General features: G+C 39.8%; 2 protein-coding genes across 2 annotated transcripts; one reads left to right on the top strand and one right to left on the bottom strand.

The window, feature by feature from the left end:
* Positions 1–6,809: 6,809 nt before the first annotated feature.
* On the top strand, positions 6,810–14,228 carry LOC308406568 (cytochrome P450 4B1-like). The gene is made up of 12 exons (XM_080897649.1): positions 6,810–7,184; positions 7,364–7,508; positions 7,614–7,658; positions 7,751–7,878; positions 8,031–8,155; positions 8,264–8,418; positions 8,522–8,628; positions 10,314–10,504; positions 10,643–10,776; positions 11,520–11,584; positions 11,953–12,035; positions 12,388–14,228. The coding sequence occupies exons 1-12, from the start codon at positions 6,825–6,827 to the stop codon at positions 12,557–12,559; spliced, it is 1,710 nt and encodes a 569-aa protein (XP_080753775.1). The 5' UTR covers positions 6,810–6,824; the 3' UTR covers positions 12,560–14,228.
* A 1,982-nt stretch (positions 14,229–16,210) lies between these two features.
* ppp1r8b (protein phosphatase 1, regulatory subunit 8b) lies at positions 16,211–23,294 on the bottom strand. Its single transcript, XM_080896028.1, has 7 exons — positions 23,199–23,294; positions 22,653–22,713; positions 22,204–22,357; positions 20,722–20,939; positions 18,833–18,977; positions 18,486–18,550; positions 16,211–18,247 (listed from the first exon to the last, which is right to left on the bottom strand). The coding sequence occupies exons 1-7, from the start codon at positions 23,249–23,251 to the stop codon at positions 17,894–17,896; spliced, it is 1,050 nt and encodes a 349-aa protein (XP_080752154.1). The 5' UTR covers positions 23,252–23,294; the 3' UTR covers positions 16,211–17,893.
* Between the last annotated feature and the right edge of the window lie 35 nt (positions 23,295–23,329).

Below are 23,329 nucleotides of genomic sequence, written 5' to 3' on the forward strand. Positions count from 1 at the left end.
AGTAACTTTGTTGACGATTACTTTTCACTTTTACTTGAGTAATAATATTTTAAAGTAATGCTACTCTTACTTGAGTACAATTTTTGGATACTCGACCCACCTCTGGTTATAAAGAGGTCATCATCAGGTCCTTCAACGCACATATCAAACCAATATGTAAGACTGCTTTCTTCCATTTACGCAACATCTCTAAAATTAGAAATATCCTGTCTCAGAGTGATGCTGAAAAACTAGTTCATGCATTTATTACTTCCAGGCTGGACTACTGTAATTCATTATTATCAGGAAGTCCTAAAAACTCACTGAAAAGCCTTCAGCTAATCCAAAATGATGCAGCAAGAGTCCTGACAGGGACTAGAAAGAGAGAGCATATTTCTCCTGTTTTGGCTTCCCTTCATTGGCTTCCTGTTAAATCCAGAATTGAATTCAAAATCCTGCCCCTCACATACAAGGTCTTAAATAATCAGGCCCCATCTTATCTTAATGACCTTGTAGTACCCTTCGCTCTCACACTGCAGGCCTGCTTGTTGTTCCTAGAGTATTTAAAAGTAGAATAGGAGGGAGAGCCTTCAGTTTTCAGGCCCTTCTTCTGTGGAACCAGCTTCCAATTTGGATTCAGGAGACAGACACTATCTCTACTTTCAAGATTAGGCTTAAAACTTTCCTTTTTGCTAAAGCATATAGGTGACCCTGAATCCTCCCTTAGTTATGCTGCAATAGACGTTGGCTGCCGGGGATTCCCATGATGCATTGAGTTTTTCCTTTCCAGTCACCTTTCTCACTCAGTATGTGTAAATAGACCTCTCTGCATTGAATCATATCTGTTATTAACCTCTGTCTCTCTTCCACAGCATGTCTTTTATCCTGTTTTCCTTCTCTCACCCCAACCGGTCGCAGCAGACCCAGGCTCAGGCCCCTCCCTGAGCCTGGTTCTGCCGGAGGTTTCTTTCTGTTAAAAGGGAGTTTTTGCTTTCCACTGTCGCCATAGTGCCTGCTCATTGGGGGTCATATGATTGTTGGGTTTTTCTCTGTACCTATGAAGCGCCTTGAGGCGACTTTTGTTGTGATTTGGCGCTATGTAAAAAAAAATTGAATTGAATTGAATTGAATTGAAAAAAAGTCATCTGGGGTCCACCCTACCATACACTAAATTGTAGATAACCCATGAGGATCCCACTTACCACCCTTTAATAGTTACACAAATTCATCAATTGTCACGGGAAATGAATCCAGTCTCTAATACCTAACAGCCTGTGAGCTTTGCCACCTTGAACAGTAATGAGTGCAAGTTGCGAGAGCTCAAGAATAGACCACTGATGTCCCTCATAACCAACATCTGATTAACAGCAAACGGAGGGGTGAAAGTTCATGCTGCATTCACAGACACCATGTATGAACCAACATCCACCAAATGTAACCCACTGCAATCTACCCCTGGGGTTTGAATCGTCATCCCAACGATTGACACTCACTGCTGAGGTCTAAACAGGGTAGATATATTAGGCACAGGTGCCTGGGAGTTCACAGCCCCTGTTGTTCTACTTCCTATTGCCTGGGGCAGATGATGCCGATTCGAGTGCGTCCCAGCATTAGCACGAGTAGTCCTATGTGAAGAAGCAATATTATTTTGAACACCAGCCGTAACTGGCAGCTGATCGGTGCAGACCAGCACCACAGAGGATGTTGAGGGTTTTGGCTCACTTGGTATGCAGGAAGTAGGGGTCTCCTGTCTTTGTTGGCAATTGCTTGGGGCTGGAGTAGGTTCATAAATCAATAAAAACCACTCACCACCTTGCATAGTTTCTAATAGTTGGATTGGAGCACTGGGAGGACAAGTAGTCACATACTCCACCTTATTCTTTAGTAGTGAACGGTGGACATGTTTCACGTGACTAAGGTTATCCGACAGAGTAACAGTGTAAACTGATCCATTTTGGTCTGGGGCCTGTAGCACTTGATACACCACTGAACTCCAGACATCCTAAATTTTATGACGGCCTCTAAGCCCAACCTCTTTAAGGTAAGTCAACTGACCTTCTTGCAGGGGAGCATCCCTCACATGCTGGTTGTGACATGTCACACGCCAATTAGCTGCAGCCTCCAAGCGTTTATTAGCATGTTCAAAAGCATGACATAGCCGAGTCTGATGCTCTGCAATCCAATGATGGGTGCTACCAACCACAGGCTCCTGAATCCTACCCAACAAAAACTCAACAGGTAGCTGGGGATCTCAGCCAAACATCAGAGCAAATGGTGACTCACTAGTAGACTGATGCACTGTGGTGTTACACGCACATGCATAAAGTAAAGAGTCCATGGTAGCCAGGACAGTCTTTTTGATCCTTTCTAAATACTTCATCACGATTGGTGTGAGTCCAAAAGGATGATAGTCGTTTAAATCCACTACCAGTATGTTTCTTAGAGAGGGGCACACTGGTAATGGACTTAAAGGATGGGCAGATTGCATGTCTATGAATACACCATCCAGCTCTGATGAGCAGACCCTGAGTGCATGCCTGGGGATATTATTTGGGCCAGCTGCCTTATTTGGGTTTGTTTTCATTAGAGCTGTGCACACCGCCACCAATGACAGATCGTGATGTAGTGGTTTGTCCTGTGTGTCATGTCCTGTCTGACTCTGTGGGTTGGTGTTGTGTATAAAAAAAGTGGGTGAGGTACTCAAATTGTTTTCAATTTAGGCTATGCGGAGATGACTGCTATTAACACTGCCATTGTTATTTTAGTTTAGGATTTTCCACCTTTCAATTTGATGTTATTTTAGTTTTCAGGGTGGATTTTCTGATTTCAGTTTGGTTTTTAATTGTTAAATGTTAAGTTTACATTTTATTAGTTTCTGTGTCTGAGTTTTTGTTTTTATGATGTGGGTGGTATTAGTGACATAGGTCAAATATAAGTAAAACAGTACAGTACAACACATTTGACTCACAGTCATTTTCACCACAGCCTCCTCTTTGTTTCCATCTTTGACTAAACACCAAAAATTAAAACATTTCCTTTATTTTCTTTAATGTCTGTTGCTTTTTTAAACAACACATTTAGTGAGTTTTGGTTTATTTCTTAAGACTATTTTTCTATTGTTTTCACTTTTTTTGTATACTTTACTTTGAATAAAACACTTTAACAAATAAAATAATCCAAAATATTATTTTCAGTGACTATCCTCAGCAGAATGTCCTCAAAGTATGAACACACATATTGCTCACAGTAATAATCGTACAACAACCTTTTGTCTGCAGGGTGTTATTGTTTTACTATCACTGATGCTCATTATTGATTAACACTGCAGACGCAGTACTGCTGGGGTTTTAACACTTTTAACAGCCTTCTTTATGCAACCTTTTGCTTAGATGCTTTTTTACTGCGGTTATATTTTATATGGTGATTATGTAAAACCTAAAACTGCAAGACAAAAAACAGCTGTAAAATAAATTTAGCGTAAAAAGTATTTTTTTTCTTTTAAGAACAAAAAAAATTGTTTATAAATTTGTTTCAATTGATGAGCTCGAGTAAATTAATGTACCTAATAACGTTCCTCTTTGTGAAAGCAGCATTTAATTGCCGTAACATTTTGATGTCAACTTTAAAGAACTTCTTTACCTACATTTGTTTTATCTTAACTTGATCTGCAAGGTAATCAGAAACTGTGCTTTCATGCAGTTCATGAATGGACCTCACCTCTGTACTGAGCAACAACAAAAAAATGTTGTTACATAACATCTGTATCACACTGAAAGCTTCTCATTAAAATTATCTCGATCCATGTACTTTAGAACACCCGCCCTGCCTTCAGAGAATTAGGTAAAAGTTAAGTTAAAGATTCGATTAGAAATCATTCCTTTGTTGGAAAAAAAGACTCATGGTTTCAGATTTTCCCCTTGACAAGCGTGTGGGTGAAGTTACAATTTAAGTAATTTGAGGAATCAGTTACTAAATCAAATGACAGCAAGGATAATGACCTTACCTATTTTAACAGTCAACTGAAAAGCACTTTGGACCAATCCATATTGTTTTAAAATGTGCTATATAAATAAAAGTGACTGCACTTATCCTGGACTTTTTTCTCTATACTTTTATTTCACAATAAACACAATCACTAGAGGTCATGTGATTAATTCTTTTGCCCGGTGTCCTGATGATAATTGATGAATAAACCACTGAAGACTCTTCTTCCACCTGCAGTAAAAAGCAATACATTTCATTACCCAGACAAAGCAACACGCACACACTTCATTTCTGCATGAGGGTTTTAGGATACACCTCGATGTCAGCACAGACACTTACCCTGCTATTCAAGCCACAGCAACAAATTTGAACAGGAAATGCTTTGGTGAGACAGAAGCAGAAGCATATTCAGAATCAGAGGGGAAAATTTTTCAAGTAAACCATTTAATAAAAAAACAATAATGTACACAGGAAGTGGAAGTGAGGCGCAGCTGCATAGCCTACCTGAATGTAATCTTGATTTGAAGCAAAAAATTGTAAGTGCCATTAAAATGACACATGATACTGATATACCACAAATAAGTGGGATCCAGTCTTCAGGCTCTTTTTGAAAACCTGTTAAACCAAAAGCTAAATATTAATATTTCTTTGATTCGGGTGAAAAAGATTCACAAACAGCATATGGCTAAACACCCACCTGTTCTTGTGCTAAATGATGATGTGTGAGTGGTAGCAACTGTGGTGTATCCATCAAACACTGAATCTATATTGCACTTTAGGGACCCGTGTGGATGTACAGGCACAGATGTAGTTGAAGTTCTGTTTGGATTATTTGATTTCATGCCGCACGTCACAGCGCAAGATGCAGATGAATCCTTACTGTCATATACTGTAAGTAAAGATCAAAAGGTTACATCAGGTTATCTTCTATCATGAAACAATGATGTTTGTGTGTTAGTTTCTCACCTGTAACTACACACAAATTGATAGTGACTCGCTTAATACTGTGTCCGACACAGCTACTCATCCAGCAGGTATATTTCCCAGCATCTTCTCTTCTGACATTTCCAATATATATAGACTTGCTGAAAGTCAAATTGTCTGTTGTTGCTCTTACTTCTGATTTCCCAACAGCAGTCGTTGCTTCAAAAGTCCAAAAGTTTATTTTATCAAGTTTACTTGAACATGTGTGCTGAAAACTGCTGCCAGCAACAATGTAAACTGTCTCATTGACGTCTTTCCACGTCTCTGAAAAAAGAGAGGTAAAGGATTGTGATAATTATCTTTGGCAAATTTAAAAACCATAAGCACAGGTAGATTCTGACTTAACGGAGAAAAATATGACAGCAGGACAAACCTTTCTTCACTATGATGTCAGTGGACTTTTGGCATGTTTCTTGGCAAGTTTCACACCAGTACACACCTTCATCCTCCTCGGTAAAAGAGCTGATGACCAAGGAATGATTGGATCCAATTCTCAATTTGGGATTGGACATTTGATGATATTGCATTCCCCTCTTATCTTGGAAGAATAACTGAACCTGCTTACTGCTATGGTCCTTCTTGTAAAACCATTTGAAAGAGTCTGATCGATGGATGTAATGCTGACACGGTATCACAGCTCGACATCCCAGCGAAAAATTAAGTTGTGTTGCGACTCGCAAAATATCACGTTGCTCATTTAAATTAACAGTCACTTGAAAAAAATATAAAACATTCAACAGTCAGTTCATCAATTGTATTTTAAATACATTGTATTTAATTAAGCAATTTGAATAATGAATTTAGTTAAGTAATGATTTGATCAGATACTCACTGTTTCCTGAGAAAGTAGAGAAGTTCCAAACAAGTAAAAAGATGAAAATGAAGCCTTTCTGTTTCATATGGGAGAAATTCCTGTCCCCGCAGAAATAAAACCCAACATGAAGCATCCTGGCTGTACCATTACTGCTCATAAAAAACACAGATCACAAACTCTGCCTCTCAGCAAAAGGTTTTAGATTGAGCTTAACAGCTTAAATGAGCCTGACACATCGGAAGTGGTCCAACAGCCAGTACAGAGGAAATTTAGCAAGGTTGTCACCCACACTGTTTTTCTGATGTGGTCTGGCATATGATTTGCTTCTTACATTTAGTATGGGTGTTAAGACACAAAATGTGCATCGCAAACCAGTTTCTTTTTTAATATATAGATGCCAAATATGTTCTCACATTGTATTTTATGCTGAGATAATGTTTGTGAGGGTTGAACCAAACTGTGATTGAGCTGTTTGTACAGTTTATCGTACGGTTAAACTCACTGGAGTTTGGACTTCATGTGCAAACAAAGCACTTGTAACCAACTTATTGGCTGCCAAGTACAACAACTGACACAATTACACTTTGGGAATTAAGTATGATACGTACTCTGGATTATTGATTCAGATTACAAAAAATTACATACATACAATGTAACAATGTAAAGTTAGAGGCGTTGTCCAGGATTTCCTTGCTTGTAAGGTTTTTTAATCATAAGTCAATTAAATGGATTTTTATTGTGTTCATAATTCTTAAAATAACCTCAAAGTATTTAGTAACTACATGAAGGAACAAGTGTTTGACAGGCAAACAGAATAGCCAAAAGGAAAACCTACATTTTTGCGTGTGATGTTCACTTTACATGAGCAGAAATTATTTCGGTTAACAAACAAAGTTATTTTTGATAGAATTTGTAAATAACCGCACTTCTTCATAATCTACTTTTTAATTACATACTCTAATTTTCCCATATTTGCATCTTCATCATCCCAGTTCTCATTTTCCGCCGTAATGATGTTGCTGTTGCACTCCTGCGCTCAAAACGCCGACAGTTCCGTCAGGACATGAAGTCAGCGTTTTATTGGGTGTCAGATTCCCCGCCTACCGGAGACAGCACTGAAAACATCGCTTTTCCTCCAGCTCTTATCAGAAAGGTGAGCTCAGATCACCTTTTGCGCTTTGTTGGGGAGGTTTTCCTGCACGCGGAGGCGGAAGACACTTGCACCTGCGAGATGAAACTAACTAAAACTTTCGCGGAGTTTCAGCTGGGCTGGCCTCACATGCATTACGTCTTTGTTGTGCTCTGTGTTTTTGTCGTGGTTTATAAATTAACAATTCTACTTGCGAAAAGAAGGGAAGCACTGCGGAACTTCCAAGCTTTTCCGGGGCCGCCGCCACATTGGCTGTTTGGACATGTTCTGGAGGTAACTGTCTCAACACACTCGCAGCAGCTGTAACATCTGTAACCGTCCAGTAAAGCTGACCACACCATGTTGGAGAACACCATTCTGCAAACAGAGACACACAGTTGACAAACAACACAATTTACACGAGTAAAGTCTGCCTGCTGTGATGTGTTTCAGTTGTACTTTTTCTCTTTCAGTTTAAACAAGATGGGACCGATATGGACAAGGTAGTGAAATGGGGACAGGAGTACTCATATGTTTTCCCATTCTGGTTTGGCCCCTTTGTCAGTGTCATCAATATTCAGCATCCAGATTATGCAAAAACTATCCTGACATCATCAGGTGTGAGAAATGTTTTACGTAGTTGTTGTGTTGATGCACATTTATAACTGTGTAGTAAAGTTAAAGGTCCCTAACACCATTTTTATTTGTTTTGTTTCCTAACAGAACCAAAAGATGATTTGGGCTACCGGTTTATTGAGGGTTGGATTGGTAAGGTTCATTTTTCTCCCTTCTACAGCATTTTGTTAAAGTGCAGAGTTGTTTGTTTTGCTGCTTTCCTCACTCATGCACATGTTCTTCAGGAAATGGGTTGTTGGTGTCAGAAGGTCAGAAGTGGTTCCGCCACAGAAGGCTCTTAACACCAGGTTTCCATTATGATGTTTTGAAACCATACGTAAAATTGATGTCAGAGTCTGCTGAGACTATGTTGGTACGTTGAAGACAATTTAGTTGCATAATTGATAAATAAAATCAAAGTCGTGATGTGTTGGTCAGCACGTGTCAGTAAATATCATAGAAGTAAAGCAGGAGCAGTGTCTGTATCCTGCAGAGAGATCACATCTGTTCTCTCATTGTTGGCAGGATAAGTGGGAAAGTTATGCAAGCACAAATGAGCCTTTTGAATTGTTTAAACACATGAGCCTCATGACACTGGACAGCATTATGAAGTGTGCCTTCAGCTGCTACAGCAACTGTCAGACAGAGGGGTGAGCCTAGATGAATCTTTTTAAAGAGTCATTTACAGTGTCAGTTTTATGTTGAGTCTTTGGTTGTTGTAAATCTGCATTTAATGTTTGCCTCCTTTGTCATTTCAGTGGAACAAATGCATACATCAAAGCAGTTTATGACCTCAGTTTTCTAATTAACCTTCGGCTCAGAATGTTTCCGTACCACAGTGACCTCATTTTCCACCTTAGCCCACATGGTTTCAGATACAGAAAAGCACGTCAGGTGACCCTCAGTCATACAGGTAAGCTTTGCTTTGATTCATCTGAACCGTTGCCAAAAATCAGTGAGCCTCACATTATAGTGTCAGATCTACAAATGCTTACATTTTATATTCTTTTCTAAAGAGGAAGTTATAAGAAAGAGGCGAGAAGCACTAAAGGAAGAGAAGGAGCTTGGACAAATACAGGCAAAGAGATATTTGGACTTTCTGGACATCCTTCTCTTTGCAAGAGTATGTTATGTGTCATCAGTTTCAGCCTCTTACTTCAACACATTTCCCATTGTAGGATTTGCTTAATGTATAGGCAAGTCACAAACTGGGGTTTTCCTGCATAAAGGTCATACAGAAAATAAGGCAAGTGCCAACTTGAGATCGTGTCAGATATCTGAAGTACTGGCCTAAAGCTGAAATAGCATATGCATGCAGCAAATAAGCAAAGATGCATGCTGTTGCCAAGCTGCATGTTAATGTCCTCTGACACAAAGACGATGATCAGCCTTTTCATTCTCGTGAGCAGCAACCTGAATACAAAATCTCTTTTGTGTAGAGAATGATCAACACTGGTTAGTGTTTTGCCCAGTTTCTTTCCCAAAAACTTCTCTAAACGGCAGCTTGTAGGGGCTGTCTCAGCTAGCATGTTTATTCTCTTAGTAGACTTAGCTTTCGTGACATGGGTTCAGTTTTAAACACATTAAAACGCATAAAATGATCCAATTTTTATTTATTTTTTATTTTCGTGCATTTTAACTGAAAATCACACAAATTGAAAAATCTTATTTATATCACTTAAACACATAATTGTGTAATAACTGTATAATATTAATATAATCAAGCGATAATGGAAGAATAGAAAGAATCCTTCCTTTATGAGTATATCATAGCAAATTGTTGTCCTTGGCAGGAAAAATTAAAATCAATAATTAACTGCATGGCAGGTGTTTGCCAAACAATTTGTCACGGCGGGGTGCGCCGATGTGTGTGGAAACAGGACCCAAAAGCAGATGATGACGAGTAGTTGAAAGTTTGAGCAGAAAAGTGATCCTTTATTAGATGACGGCAGGAGTAAACCAGGAAACCAAAGTAAACTGACAAAACACTAAGAAACAAAACACTAAACGGTACTGAGACCAAAACCTAAACTATGACTGTGATGGAAAATAACCAGCAAATACTATGACTAAGACTATTGATGAATAACAGACGAAAACCATAACTAAGACTGAGGTCAAAATAAACAGAACCAGGCTAGAACTAGGGCAGAATAAACAGACGACCCGACAATGGCATGCAGAAAACAAAGGGCTTAAATACATACAAGAGGTGATCAGGGGAAGTGGAGACACATGGGGGAACAGCTGACTGACATAAACCTAATGACAGGACCAGGAGAGGAAAGTTAAATACAATGAACAAAGAACACATGACACTGTCAGAATAAAACAGGAAACACTAAAACTAAACATGACAACACAAACTTAACAGACCTAATACGTGATGAATAATACAAAACCCCAAAACATAGAAAACCCAGGAACAATAACCAATAACTGCCCAAACTAAAGGCAAATAGGAAATAACACAAAACCTAATCACATATCAAAAATGAGAAAAATACAAAAAGAACTCAGAGCGCTGGGTCGGAGACCCAGCCTGTGACACAATTAGTGCTTTATATGGCTTAAGAAGAACAGCGGACCTTGATACTTGGCTGCTGAATAAATTCCCAATTTTATAAAGGTATCTGTATAAGGATGAATGTTATCCAGCTAAAGCTGAGTTGAAGTCGGGTGATGCAGTAATATAATGAGCCTGAGCAGCAAAAGTAACAAAGCACTTTTATTGAGAAGCCCAGTTAGAGTATAGTGCAGTCCATTCTGTCTTTTATCAACTGTAAATATCCTTTATTTCAACGCCAGGATGAGAACCAGCAGGGTCTGTCAGATGAAGATATGCGGGCAGAAGTGGACACCTTCATGTTTGAGGGCCATGACACCACAGCCAGTGGCCTGTCTTTCATCCTCTACTGTCTGGCCTGCAACCCAGAACATCAGAAGATTTGCAGGAAGGAGATTATGGAGGCCTTGCATGACAAGGAAACCATGGAGTGGTAGGCTTATGAAAGGACAACATTGCAATAGGGAGACAAGTTGGTGCCATTCTGTGGTACCAAAACTTTATTAGGAGACATATAAACAAGATTTCTTATTAGTTGACTTCACTAACTGCATGTTGGTCTCATTTTAAGGGAGGATCTCAGTAAAATCCCATACACTACAATGTGCATAAAAGAAGCTCTCCGCCTTTACCCCCCTGTACCAGGAATTTCCAGAAAAACCACCAAAACTGTAACCTTTTGTGATGGGAGAACAGTGCCTGCAGGTCAGTGATTTTACTCTGTTGTTATTATCAAAGAGTAAACATTAAATGTCTTCACTTAATAATCTTTTTGGAAATTTCTCATGCCACATGGTAAACACAAACTCTTAAACAACGTTGTTTTTCTTTAGATACATAGATTACTTTTCTTTACGATTCAATAAAGGACCTATATTGACTTAATACTTATTACTTTATTATTCTACAAGGGCACACTGGTATTATTTGATTGTATTGTCACATACAGTATCTTTTCTATAAGCTAGTATAGATCTCTAAAACGTGGGCATAAAGTACGCCGCCGCCTACACATTATGTTTACAGGAGCTGCTCAGCCACAGGAACCCATGAGCCACAAAGCTCCATGCACACCATTTTTGTACTGATGTTGATGCCAGAGGAGGTTTAGAGCTCTGCAGTAACTGAGTCAGCAGAGAGCTGGAGATTTTTATGAACTCTGCAACTTTACATGGTCTGGCACTTCATGGCTGAGTTGCTATACTTCCTAAACATTTCCAGTTTGCAATAATACCACTTACACTTGATCACGCTGCATGGCTAGCTGCTTGATTTTATGTATCTGTGCCAACTGGACTTAAAACCCCTGCATTTGAATTATGAGTTGTGTCACAATAAATTTTTCGATATGGTGTATGCTTGTTTTGTTTGAAAAATAATGTTCAGCTACACACACCCTATAATCTTTTAATAATAATAAACTAAGTACACATTTCTTTCAAATGTAGGTTCTGTTGTTGGAATAAGTGTGTATGGAATTCACAGGAATGCATCTGTCTGGGAAAACCCTAATGTAAGTAAAGACAATTTTATTCCCAGCACAACTTACTACATGGAATACATCATCAAAGGAATCTATGATGAAATAAAATTATGAAGTTTGTCAGCACTCTGCTCATATGGCTGCATATAATTTATCAAATAAATGAAGAAGCAATCATGAAACTGGTGCATTAAATTAATTACTAGTGCTGTATTTGCTGAGGTGGGTAGGTCCCTGGTGCCAAAGTGGACCTCAGGACAGATTCAAGCTGGTTTAATGACTTACTTTATTATGTGTCAGAATGCAGTTTTCTCTGCGCAAGTGATAAGGGCGATGAGGTTCAGAAAATAAGTAATACACATAACACTGCTCTCTTTCTTTGTCCTGTATTACATTAGGTCTTTGATCCTCTGCGTTTCCTACCAGAGAACATTGCCATGAGATCTCCTCATGCTTTTGTGCCCTTCTCAGCTGGGCCAAGGTTTGTCCTCACCTGAAACTATATCACTGTATAGAGACTGCTTGTAGTAGTCTCAAGTATGTGAATGTGTAACTTAGCACTGACCCCATTTACATCAACACAATAAAAACTGGTTTTATGATGGGCTAAAGCAAGTAGGGGAAAGGGTGAACTCACTGTAATCTAAGATTGATCCCATTTAAAATGCAAGCACCTTTGGCCCTGAATGTTAAAAAATAACATACTATACTCATCCCTACTATTCATATTCCTCATGTCCTAATCTCAGAAGGATCAAACTATTTTCATCATTTTTCAGTTCTTTAGAATATTCACTTGTATATTTCTTACATTTAATATTTTCCTCCCTCAGAAACTGCATCGGTCAGAACTTTGCTATGAATGAGATGAAAGTGGTGACAGCTCTGACACTGAAGCGATACCAGCTCATAGCGGAGCCCACTATGAAACCCAAGATCATCCCCCGACTGGTTCTCCGCTCACTCAATGGCATCCACATCAAGATCAAACCTTTAGAGACTTAGCTAAAGTGCACTAACTGCAAGAACTGCTGAAAATTACTGTATTTAGAAAGTAAATACTTTATGTTGATTTGAAATACTTCTACTATATAACTGAGCTTTCACATGTCATTTAATGAACGCTGTTGTGTAGTTTATGTTTTAGGAGAAATTACTTGTTGAAAAAAATCTGCTTTTTATACTAAAACAGTAAAGGAGAAGCTTGTGCACTTTGTCAGAAAGTAATAGAATTTGTGTTGGGGGTTTTATTGGGGGGGGGTTTATAGTACATAACAGATTTGTAGTAAATGGCATTGCACTGACATCATTTGCAGTGTAAAGCTGTAGATAAAATTCTAGTGAATACAACTTCTGTCTCAGTTTTACACTCCATCATTTAATATTTCTATTTTAAGATAGAGGAAGAGGACTGGTGTTGTGCTGTAAATTAAATTAGCATTCTTTTTCCAACAAAACATAATAACAAAATTTTTTTAAAGTTCTTCACTGTATTTTAGTATTCAGGATCAACCAAATCAAAAAGGTTTAATTGAGCTCATATTTCCATATTACTTCTATTGTTTAAAAGAGAGCTCTCTTTGACCTATAATGAAGATAATTTATCTATGTTTGTGCATTTATATGAAGTCTTATCTAGTCAGCATGAAAGCAATTCATAGATATATGATCAAAGTTTATCTCTGGAATATAACCTTATTTTACAGAGGCAGACTGTAAAGTTGATGCTTAAAAATGTGGACAATGTATCAAATTACTCGCATTGCATTTAGAGTCTTTCCTCATACATACAGCTTATTGTAAATCTGAAATATCAGTTTATATCAAGGCAAATTCACACTGGAGTGATATATATGGTTAATTAAATGTAAGAAAAATGACAAAACCTTTACCTCTGACTGATATCTTTGAGTCCACTTGTCCTTTAAGAGGGGAAGGTTACCAGAAATCAATACAAGCTTGTTCTGAGTGGTCATATTAATCCAATGATGAGACATTTCTATCCTCTTGTGGGCAGGGCTGCCACTCACAGGGCACGGGGGGCCACTGAATAGTTCGACTGAAAAAATGATCTTGGGTAAATGGTACGGCCTTTGTTGTCAGCATATCTCTGACAACATCTACTACAGAGCTTTTATTGTGTTCAGAATTGTGTTAATGGATTTTTACAGTGCGGACAACCAAGATGACATAATTAGATAGCAAATGCAACTAAACAACATGTTTAAAGATCAGTTAACACTGGAGCCTTGTTCAAGCCCCCCCTCCATGACCTCGTCGATATCCAACCTGGAAAAAATACACAAAATAACATTCAGTTGCCTCGACGTGTAAACAAACCTAGAGAAGGGACACGAAAAAAGGACAGCATAAATACAGAGGAGAGAGGGAGATAAGAGAAGCTGGAGGACAAAGCTCCAGATCCGAACATCAGTAACTGACAGCCAAGGGGGAGAAAGAGGTCCCAGGATGGTTGATGATCCGGAACAGAGAGACCTGAGAGGAAGAGAAGAGGGAGCATCAAAGCAGTCGAACAAACACAAAGGTTATTCCAAATTTAACACCGCAGTTTTTAGCTGCCAAGAGTTAATGTACACTGGTCTCTGTGCTGCATATGCTGTCAAAAACACGCTGATATCCAGCAGGTAAGATAAGACATTTGCAGCTTTAGTGAGTGCAGTTTCACCAGAGTGACAGGCCTTGGAAGCAGACTGGGGGGGGGGAGAAACGATGATGATTACTGTTTCCTGTGAGGGCGCACACACTACCAGTCAAAAGTTTGGACACACCTTCTCATTTCATGTTTTTATTTATTTTCATGACTTTTTAGATTCTCGCCAAAGGCATCAAAACTATGAATAGTCACCGTTTGCTGTGATTACTGCTTTGCAGACTCTTGGCATTCACTCAGTGAGCTTCATGAGGTCATCTCCTGAAATGGTTTTCTAACAGTCTTGAAGGAGTTCCCAGAGATGCTGAGCACTTGTTGGCCTTCTTCCTTCACTCTGTGGTCCATCTCATCCCAAGCTGTCTCCATTGGGTTTATGTCAGGTGACTGTAGAGGCCAGGCCATCTGGCGCAGCACTCCATCACTCTCCTTTTTGGCCAAATAGCCCTCACACAGCCTGGAGGTGTGTTTGGGGTCATTGTCCTGTAGAAAAATAAATGATGGTCCAGCTAAACTAGAACAGGATGGCATGTCGCTGCAGGATGCTGTGTTAGCTATGCTGGTTCAGTGTTCCTTCATTTTGAATACATTTCCAAAAGTGTCACCAGCAAAGCATCCTGTACACCATCACACCTCCTCAATGCTTCAAGGTGGGAACCATGTATGTAGAGACCATCCGTTCACTTTTTCTGTGTCGCACAAAGACACGGCGAAGTACAGATTTAGACTGGTTCAATGTCCATTCCTTGTGTTCCTTGGCCCCCCAAAAATCTCTTCTGCTTGTTGCTTTTCCTTAGTTGTGGTTTCTTAGCAGCTATTTGACTATAAAGGCCTGATTCACACAGTCTCCTCTTCTGCACAACACAATTGATGGTCCCAACCCCATTAAGAGGACAAGAAATTCCACAAATGAACCCTGACAAGGCACACCTTTAAAGTGAAAACCATGTCAGGTTACTACATCATGGAGCTCATTGAGAGAATACCAAGGATTTGCAGCATTGTCAACAAAGAAAAGGGAAGCTATTCTGAAATATAAAACATATTTACGGTTATTTATCAACTTTTTCCTTGCTACATAATTACATACATCTTGCTTCATATATTTGATGTCTTCAGTATGTATCTACAATGCAGAAAGTAGTCAATTTAAAGAAAAAAACATTAAATGAGAAGGTGTGTCCAAACTTTTGCCTGGTGGTGTACATTACCAACACATTCAAAAGGACATGACTGGTCGGTAATCAGTAACCAATAACAGAGACGGCTTAAGTCAAAGATACTGTAAACCACAACAGTTTCAAAGTTAGGAGGGAGTAGTTTCACATTTCATCAGTTACTGAATGCAGGTCAGAAAACTGCAAACTAATAACTAAATGGGAGCTTCAGGAGATCTTTAAAAGGTTAAGTTGGCACAACCATCTGATAAGTTTTTAAGCAAGCACCTATAAGACAACATTTGAAGTAAAGAAGTCTCAGAATTTGTTGAAGTCTATCTGCAACAGATAATATAATATATAAAATTGCTTTATGTCAAAAAGGTGCAAAATTAAGCAATGGCGCCCTTAAAGTGTCAAAAACACATGATGAAGCCAGAGAATTAACCTGTTCTAGCAACGAGCGGAGCACACTTATCATTCCGTACAAGTGAAAAGGTTTCTGTTTTCATTTACACCTTTTTTTAGTCTCCTGCAGCACTGTTAGACAGCATGCGTACATGCTTCTGCAAACCAGAAACCCGGTTCATCATCTCGCTTCAGGTAGGCAGAGATAGAAGTGAATATGTGTGGCGAGACAGCTGCACTTAAGTCCCGACTTCAGTTTCACTGCCTATCTCTGCTGTTAGACAGGCCAGGTGCTGGAGCAATTTCACAACAAGAGTCGTTAAAGCGTGTGCAGAAGTGTCACAAAGACACGCTATAATCCCCTTCTGCAATGTGCAGGTTCATACACAACTGGGTGAAAGTATCAAGAAGGGCCAGAAAGGCTCATGAGTCAAAAGTACTCTTTTATTTACAGTCATATTACAAAATCCACACACCCACAAGGACAAAAAGTCACCAGTACAGGTTGTATAAAAATGAAATGACGTCCTCTTTCTTTTATCTCAGATTGCCAACCTTTCGCTGATTTAAGATCCTAATAACTGATCACTTGAATTTCCTGTGAAAACTCCCAAAATGCATTGCATCTTCTGTCGCTGCCTCATGCAGAAATAACCTCAAGCCGACTTGACTTGACTTTTTGGCCGATGTCAGACCAGGCACCACATCAAAAAGAAACAACAATGTTATGTGGCAGCCTTGTGGTCAGAATGCATGTTGCACTGAGACCACAGCATTTAATCTGCGATTCCAGCTAGGAACCTTTGCTACAAATCACTTACCCTCTCCTCTCAATTACTACTACGGCTGTTCTGTCCACATTTGAAAGAGAAAAATCCAAACCACTATACTATATAAGATATAACACAATTTAATGGTGGACTTAATCATGGCCACAGTCTTTATTAACCAGCTACAGCCAGCTGATTACCTGTTTGACACAGAGAACTTTTAACCGTTTGTTCAAAACAGTAATACGTTGTATAAACTGCACTGTACTGTTTCATGTGAGAGATGCTAACATGCTACGTGACATTTAGAATAGTTTAAATCCTAATTCTCTTTTTACTAACCTTTTATTTTGCCTTTCAAGTTGGTATTTGTTCTTGTGCTAGTGTATACTCAGCTGTATTCTGTTAGTGCTTAGCAAAAGTTCACTTAAATGCCGAGCAGAACAAAAGTGTGAGAGTACACCTGTGGTGGAAAAGTGGGCAACAAACCATTTAAAAGTAATATACTTGAAAAAGCCAAAGAACAAATATGTTCGGAATACTGTTTGGACAGGGCAAATAGCTTATCAGCGACATGTGAACGTTTAGAAGCTTGAAGCTCCACTTTCATGTGATGCCACATATATAACGATGATTTCTGTAACTGTGTAGCCAGTGTCACTGAAAATGCACAAGCCACCACCTAGTGGGTTGTTGGAAAAAACGCAGGACACTTTGGTTCATATGATGCTGGTCTAATATATGGAATGAAAAGCTTGCAGTCAATAATACACTTGTATTATATGTTTTCATGATAAAAATCAGCCCTGTGTTTTGACAGAAATTCAGTTCATAGCTGCAATCTCTGGCCCCCCTGACTCATCACAGTAAAATCTGATAGAAAAGTACGTTTTGCTTTCCTTTAATAGTATTTTCAACATTCTAAAGAAGTGAAAAAAATATTGAAATTGTAGAAAAAATACAACCTTACATCAAATTCGTCAAAAACATAACTCGATGACCCACCATATCTTCGTAAAGAATCACTCAGATAACCATACCTGCCACTTTGAGCCTCAGATGTGAAGTCCTGTAAATGTATTTTAAATTTCGTTGCAATCAATAAGCTTCTACTTATCAGCTACCAGTTTAACAGATGCAGACACATCTTGTGACAGACCAAAACAGAACTTGTGTGATGACTTCTTGTAATGACAACGAGTACACGACAAATTAAAAGAAAAAAACAAAATAGAAAACAACAAAAAAAATGGAAGTGAATGGCTCCATCTCGTCCAGGTCACAGTCCCTGATGTTTCTGCTGGTAACCTGAGAGTCAGCAGCTTTGAGAAACTGGTTAGATGAGTAGTGAAGGGGTGGGTTTCTTGCCTGGCCAAGTTTCTTTGGCATACTTCTTTTTTCGTGGCTCGTTGTGGGTCTCCGGTAGGTAAGGAGCTGTAACAGGTGTGGGGTTGAGAGTGACAGGTGGCTGTGGAGCCTCAGGGGCCAGGTCTACCTCTGGTGCTGGGTTAGGGAAAGGGAGAGGAAGCCCTCCCTGCATGGCAACACCTCCTGGAGCTCCTATCGGCTGGTTCTCATGACTGGTGGGAGGCAAGTCCCCATAGAGACCACCACCAAAGCCGTAGCCGTGCATGCGTTTTGAAGTCAAGTCATCAAAACCCAAAGTGTTCTGGCCCTCTAATCTCCGTTTCTACAGCAGGGATAGCAGAGCATCAGCTTCACAGTTCATACACTTAATACATGTTTACCTTTCCAAGTCATACAGCTAGACCACTGCAAATGGTAGTGTTACACTGGGCATACTGGGGCCACCCAGTGAGCTACACAGGACAACTTTTTATTTTTGCAAAAAATGCACATTTATCACCTTAAAAATTACATTTCTTTAACCATCCTGTCAGCTAAATGTATCTGACATCAAAACTCACCTTTATAGGGATGACAGCAGTCTGCACCATATTTCTGAAGCGCCCAACAGAGGGGTCTATATCCTCTGTAAAGATTTAAAGAACAGTTGGTATACATTAGCGCTGGGGGCATTTCTTCTCATTAGAATTCACAATCAACATATTTGATCAGTGACATATCAGCCATAAGCCACCTCACTGCAAACCCACATTAATTAATGCGTTTCTAGCCTGGAATGAAAAGTATCCAAATTTAGTTTATTTGGCTTAATCTTAACTAATCTAATCATCAAAGCTCATTTTCTTCTCATGTACATGCTGTAAATAAAATAACAATCCACTAGTTTTTGGGTAACTAACTTGAGTACCTGGATTAATGATGGAATCTTCTTCACTGAAGGTAACTCTGGAATTTTTTCGTTTCCTCTTGGGCCTCTGGATTTCCAGGTTGCCTTCCTCAATGGTGAGGAGGGAGATGCGCTTGTTGTGAGCTGTGTTGAACTCTGTCAGGTTCTGGCAGGTTAAAAACATTACATATGAGCAAAATAGCTGCATGAATGTCAAAATATCCCAACATAACAACACGATATACCGGAACAAACTTGATAGAAAAAAACAGTATTATAAATAGGGATGGGTATCGTTTAGGTTTTATCCGATACCGGTGCCAAATCGGTACTTTTGAAACGGTGCCGGTGCTCAAACGGTGCTCAAACCGGTGCTTAAAGAATGGAGAACACAAAATTGGTCCAAAAACCTCTCATGTTCAGCTGTTTTTTGTAAAAATATAACAATGTTAGCCTTTTCTGCAGCTATGGGGCATATATGGTATCACTCTTGGCTGGAAGCAGTGCTTAAACAATGGAAAAAACACAAACTTTGTCCTAAACCTCTCATGTTTAACTGTTTTCCACTTTTTCTTTGGTCATTTTAGCCTTTTTAGCCAGGGTGAAGGGAGTATCTGCCATCAAACAAGAAGACAGCAGCATGTAGCTATGATGATGTTTGCTAGTTCACCTTACATGCATTAATGTAATAACGTGGTTAGCCTACTCACGCAGAGAAGAACGGCTGCTGCTGCATCATCATCCGTCATCATTTCTGCTACACTGGCAGGGCTAGGGGCCAGGACTCTCCTCTTCGTGTTTTTGGGGGATGTTGCATAACAGGCAACCCACCCGCAGTAGATGTGCTCGGTGTGAGGTCTCGCAGCAAGCTATCAAATACGGCGCATTTCTGGGCTTTTAAAAAAAACGCTATGCGTCGCCAGGTGTTTCATCGGATTTGAGGTGTTACCTCCTTTGACAGTATCACAGTATCAGCTTAAAGCACTTGTTGCAGGCTGCTGAGTTTGCATATTTTGCTATGAAGTACAGCCAGACTTTTAACCGCTTCGCCTTGGGCATTTTTAATCTGTAGCTCTGCTTTAACAGAACGTACGTACGTACCTGGCCCCGCCTACTATCCTCGGAAACGTAAAATGATTGGCTAGAATCTAAAGTGTATCACAGCTCAGGGAAAAAAAGCACCGAAATAAAGCACCGAAATGTGCGCTGCTTTTCGGTCTGGTTACTACCGTTTATGTCAGAACCGGTGCCATGACACCGGTACCCATCCCTAATTATAAAGTGTCATATCGTGATAATTTTGTGAGGCCACATCGAAAAGGCTCGGATGAGCTTTCCAAAGTTCTACAAGTTGTGCCTCCATCCCTTGTGTCCAGATCACACGCTGCACTGCCGTGCTACTCCATCTTTTTCACCGACATTTATGCGTTTGCGCATGCGCAGTGTGAGCGGCTGCAGTGACACCCTCACGACGGTCGTGAGGATTTCAAACCTGTTTGAAATCCTCCCGACCAAGCGATTGATGATCGGGAGCTGGTCGGGAGGTGTTAATCACTTCTCGTTCCCCACGTATACTACACGATGCACGATGAAGGCCAAACTCGGGTCGATCACCAAAACGGTCGCACGACTCAACAATCGGCTCAAAATGGGCCAAAAATCGCACAGTGTAAGCCCAGCTTAACTTATAAAAATAACACGTGGAGTTTTCTAGTCAGAAGACGTATCGCAGTATCATGTGCATTATGAGTGAAGGGGTTACAAATTGAAGAGCTTAGCCTATTTAAACAGACCTAATTTAGTGTTTTTTAGTGCACCAAAATACATACTGTGGACCTGAGAGGTATTCACATCAGCCATGATATTCCTTTCCCGTGCAGTTCATTTTTCAGAATATAAACTAACTGTACCTCCAGTTCTGTCTCTTCTTCTGGAAGCCCAAGCAGTCCTTTCAGCTCCTCATCATCTCCTGTCTTGCTGTCCCCTGTGCCAGCACTGCCTTGGGTTTGAGGTTTCTCTCTGATGGTGTAAGTCCGTGTTGAGGCCCCAAAAGATATTGTAGAGTCTATGGGAACCTGCTGAGGCTTGTGGGCCTCCAGCCGAATGTGTCCAAGGAAAGTACCGTGTGCTAAATGATGACATCAAGCACAGTTTTAGGACTGATGTGTGTAGCTAAGCCTGATGTAATAATGAAACAACAATAATTCAAGGTAGTCAAACAATACATTTTGTCAATATTTGGTAACTTTTCTGACTTGCCTGACCCAGCAATATTAAATACTAATATAACAATGACCTCTGCATTAACAGAGGCCATGTTTAAGCACATAATGTCTGGTGTGATCAAACTGCAATTTTTCTTTATATCCAGTTATTCTCATAAATGTGATTTTTAGTCCATTCTTAATTTTATCATCTATAACATCATTTTCATTAATACGTTTTTGCTAATATTTTTAAAAAGGTCCAATGCGTGCCACTTTCTTGCCAAAACTCAGTTGCCAGCTGGCATATCATGTTTCTATTTATTTTTTGCAGCTGGTTATAACAAACGAGAAAGAGAGAATGCATAACTGCTACACAAGACAACTACTTCTTTTGAGTGCTCCCCTTAGCAGCCACCACCCACTCTTTCCCTTTCACTGCCATAGCCAACTGATATGTCATCTGCTCCATCCTTAGTCTCCAGCCTTACCTACATCTCACTCGCTCCTAGTGTGCTGTATTCCTAGCCAACCAGTAATCCTGTCTAATTCCTTCATCTCCCTGACTACTGAATATTTGAATACTTTCTTGTACTGTGTTATTCCATGACAAAGTCTCCTTGTTTGCTCTGTCCAGACGATGCACCAAACAGCTTTGCCTGAGCACTTCAGCTGTATTTTCCCAGTCATCTGGTAAATTTCCCCTAAGACCCAGAGCCTGTCTCCTCAACTCCTCCCTAAATTCCACGCCAGCATTCTTCCTCCATAAACTTCCACCATGGAATCTTTGGCTCTGCCATCACTCTGCTCTTCTGCTAGATTTCCAAAGTCATCCTACAGACGACCATCCAGTGCAGCTTAGCTACCACCTCACCACCACCTTGCAGTCTCCTGTCTGTTTATATAGTCCGAATTACACATTTATTACAAAAACAGGACCTTAAATAAACAATAAGGTTTCCAATTACAATCTGACCCTGATGCTTAGCATCATTGCTTTAAAAACTAGCTGATTATCAAAACAATTAGAATATTGTTGTGGATTATTTTTGTCTATCCAACAAATTATTCGAGCGATTATGAGCACTACTGGCTGCACGTAATAGATTAATTTTATTCCCTTTTAGCCCTTAGCTTTTTCAGACAGTAACGTAGAGTGTACAAGTATGACTGAAGATCATGTCTTACTGCTGTTGAGGTCTATGAGGAAGACCCTTTTCAGGTGTTTGTGATAGACTAGTGCAGCGTGAACACGAGAGCACGACTGATGGTCAATGGTGAAGTCGCACCAGTCGGGGTTCCTCCCAAATAGGTAGTACTTCTTTTCATCTATGATCAGTTTCTAGAAGGAGAGACACGAGTTAGTGACTTGGCTTTGAAAACAAGCCAGTGAAGAAGGCTGAATAACATTTCTGTGCCTCTGAGCCATAACTCCACAGTGTTGCTTCCACTGAAAAGCTTAAAACTCAGGGCTGATTCTACTGTCGCACCGTTTGAAGCCCTGCAGCCAAAGCAGACTGTCAGGCTCGTATCTGGTGCATTCAATTAACCCTACTACCAGCATTATTCTTGCAGTTCACAAGTATGCAATACTATAAATTGTTGGTCTAGTGTAACATCTCCAAACTTCCAGTTACCTCTATCAGTTTGTCCCCCTTCATCACGTCCAGGTGGAGCCCAGGGGGCGGTTTGCCTGCCCTAAGAGAAAACATTTTTAAACATTAAAACTGTCTAAGTTAATGTTATACGTGGACAGTGGATCATTATTCTAAATAAATGGCTACACTCCATTGTCTCCCCTTGCTGCAGTTAAGGATTTGTTCATAGAAACGACTCACTCACCTCTGCACTCATAGAAACGTGTTCAAGATTGATACTTTTACATACAGAAAAACTTATTAAATTATATCCTGCGTATACATGTGATTTATTTCTTCTTTTCATGATCAGAATTAAAACTGCACATAAACGATGGGTCTTAATAAGAAAAAAAGAGGCAACGCCATTTGTAGATACACACCAGCGTTAGCCTGCTCAGATGCTAACATTAGCCACTGTGAAAACCAGCTATTCTCCTCTGTAGAAAGTTACATTGATAATTAAGTGAATGCTAATCTGCTCATTTGCACCTGATATCACATAACAAGCTAACGGCTACAACTTTAGCACGTGCATTTTCTCACCATGATGGACAATCAAAAGGAGGGGGACTGTCTTTGCTTATTTTAGTCGCCATCTTGCCTCAGCTTCTCAAAGCAGAGCTGCATGCTGGGTAAACGTCACTTCGGATTACTGGGAAATGTAGTCCTGTAGT

The sequence above is a fragment of the Rhamphochromis sp. 'chilingali' genome, assembly GCF_963969265.1.
Source record: "Rhamphochromis sp. 'chilingali' genome assembly, chromosome: 11".
Classification (NCBI taxonomy): domain Eukaryota; kingdom Metazoa; phylum Chordata; class Actinopteri; order Cichliformes; family Cichlidae; genus Rhamphochromis; species Rhamphochromis sp. 'chilingali'.

Excerpts from the sequence above, each read along its gene's own strand:
- LOC308406568 (XM_080897649.1), top strand. The coding sequence starts at position 6,825 with ATGAAGTCAGCGTTTTATTGGGTGTCAGATTCCCCGCCTACCGGAGAC. Across the intron at positions 8,156-8,263 it reads AGCAACTGTCAGACAGAGGG|TGGAACAAATGCATACATCA; the intron begins GTGAGCCTAGAT and ends TTGTCATTTCAG. Across the intron at positions 12,036-12,387 it reads CCCTTCTCAGCTGGGCCAAG|AAACTGCATCGGTCAGAACT; the intron begins GTTTGTCCTCAC and ends TTCCTCCCTCAG.
- ppp1r8b (XM_080896028.1), bottom strand. The coding sequence starts at position 23,251 with ATGGCGACTAAAATAAGCAAAGACAGTCCCCCTCCTTTTGATTGTCCA. Across the intron at positions 18,551-18,832 it reads AGATTCCATCATTAATCCAG|AGGATATAGACCCCTCTGTT; the intron begins GTACTCAAGTTA and ends AAATCTTTACAG. Across the intron at positions 18,248-18,485 it reads CTGCTGTCATCCCTATAAAG|AAACGGAGATTAGAGGGCCA; the intron begins GTGAGTTTTGAT and ends TCCCTGCTGTAG.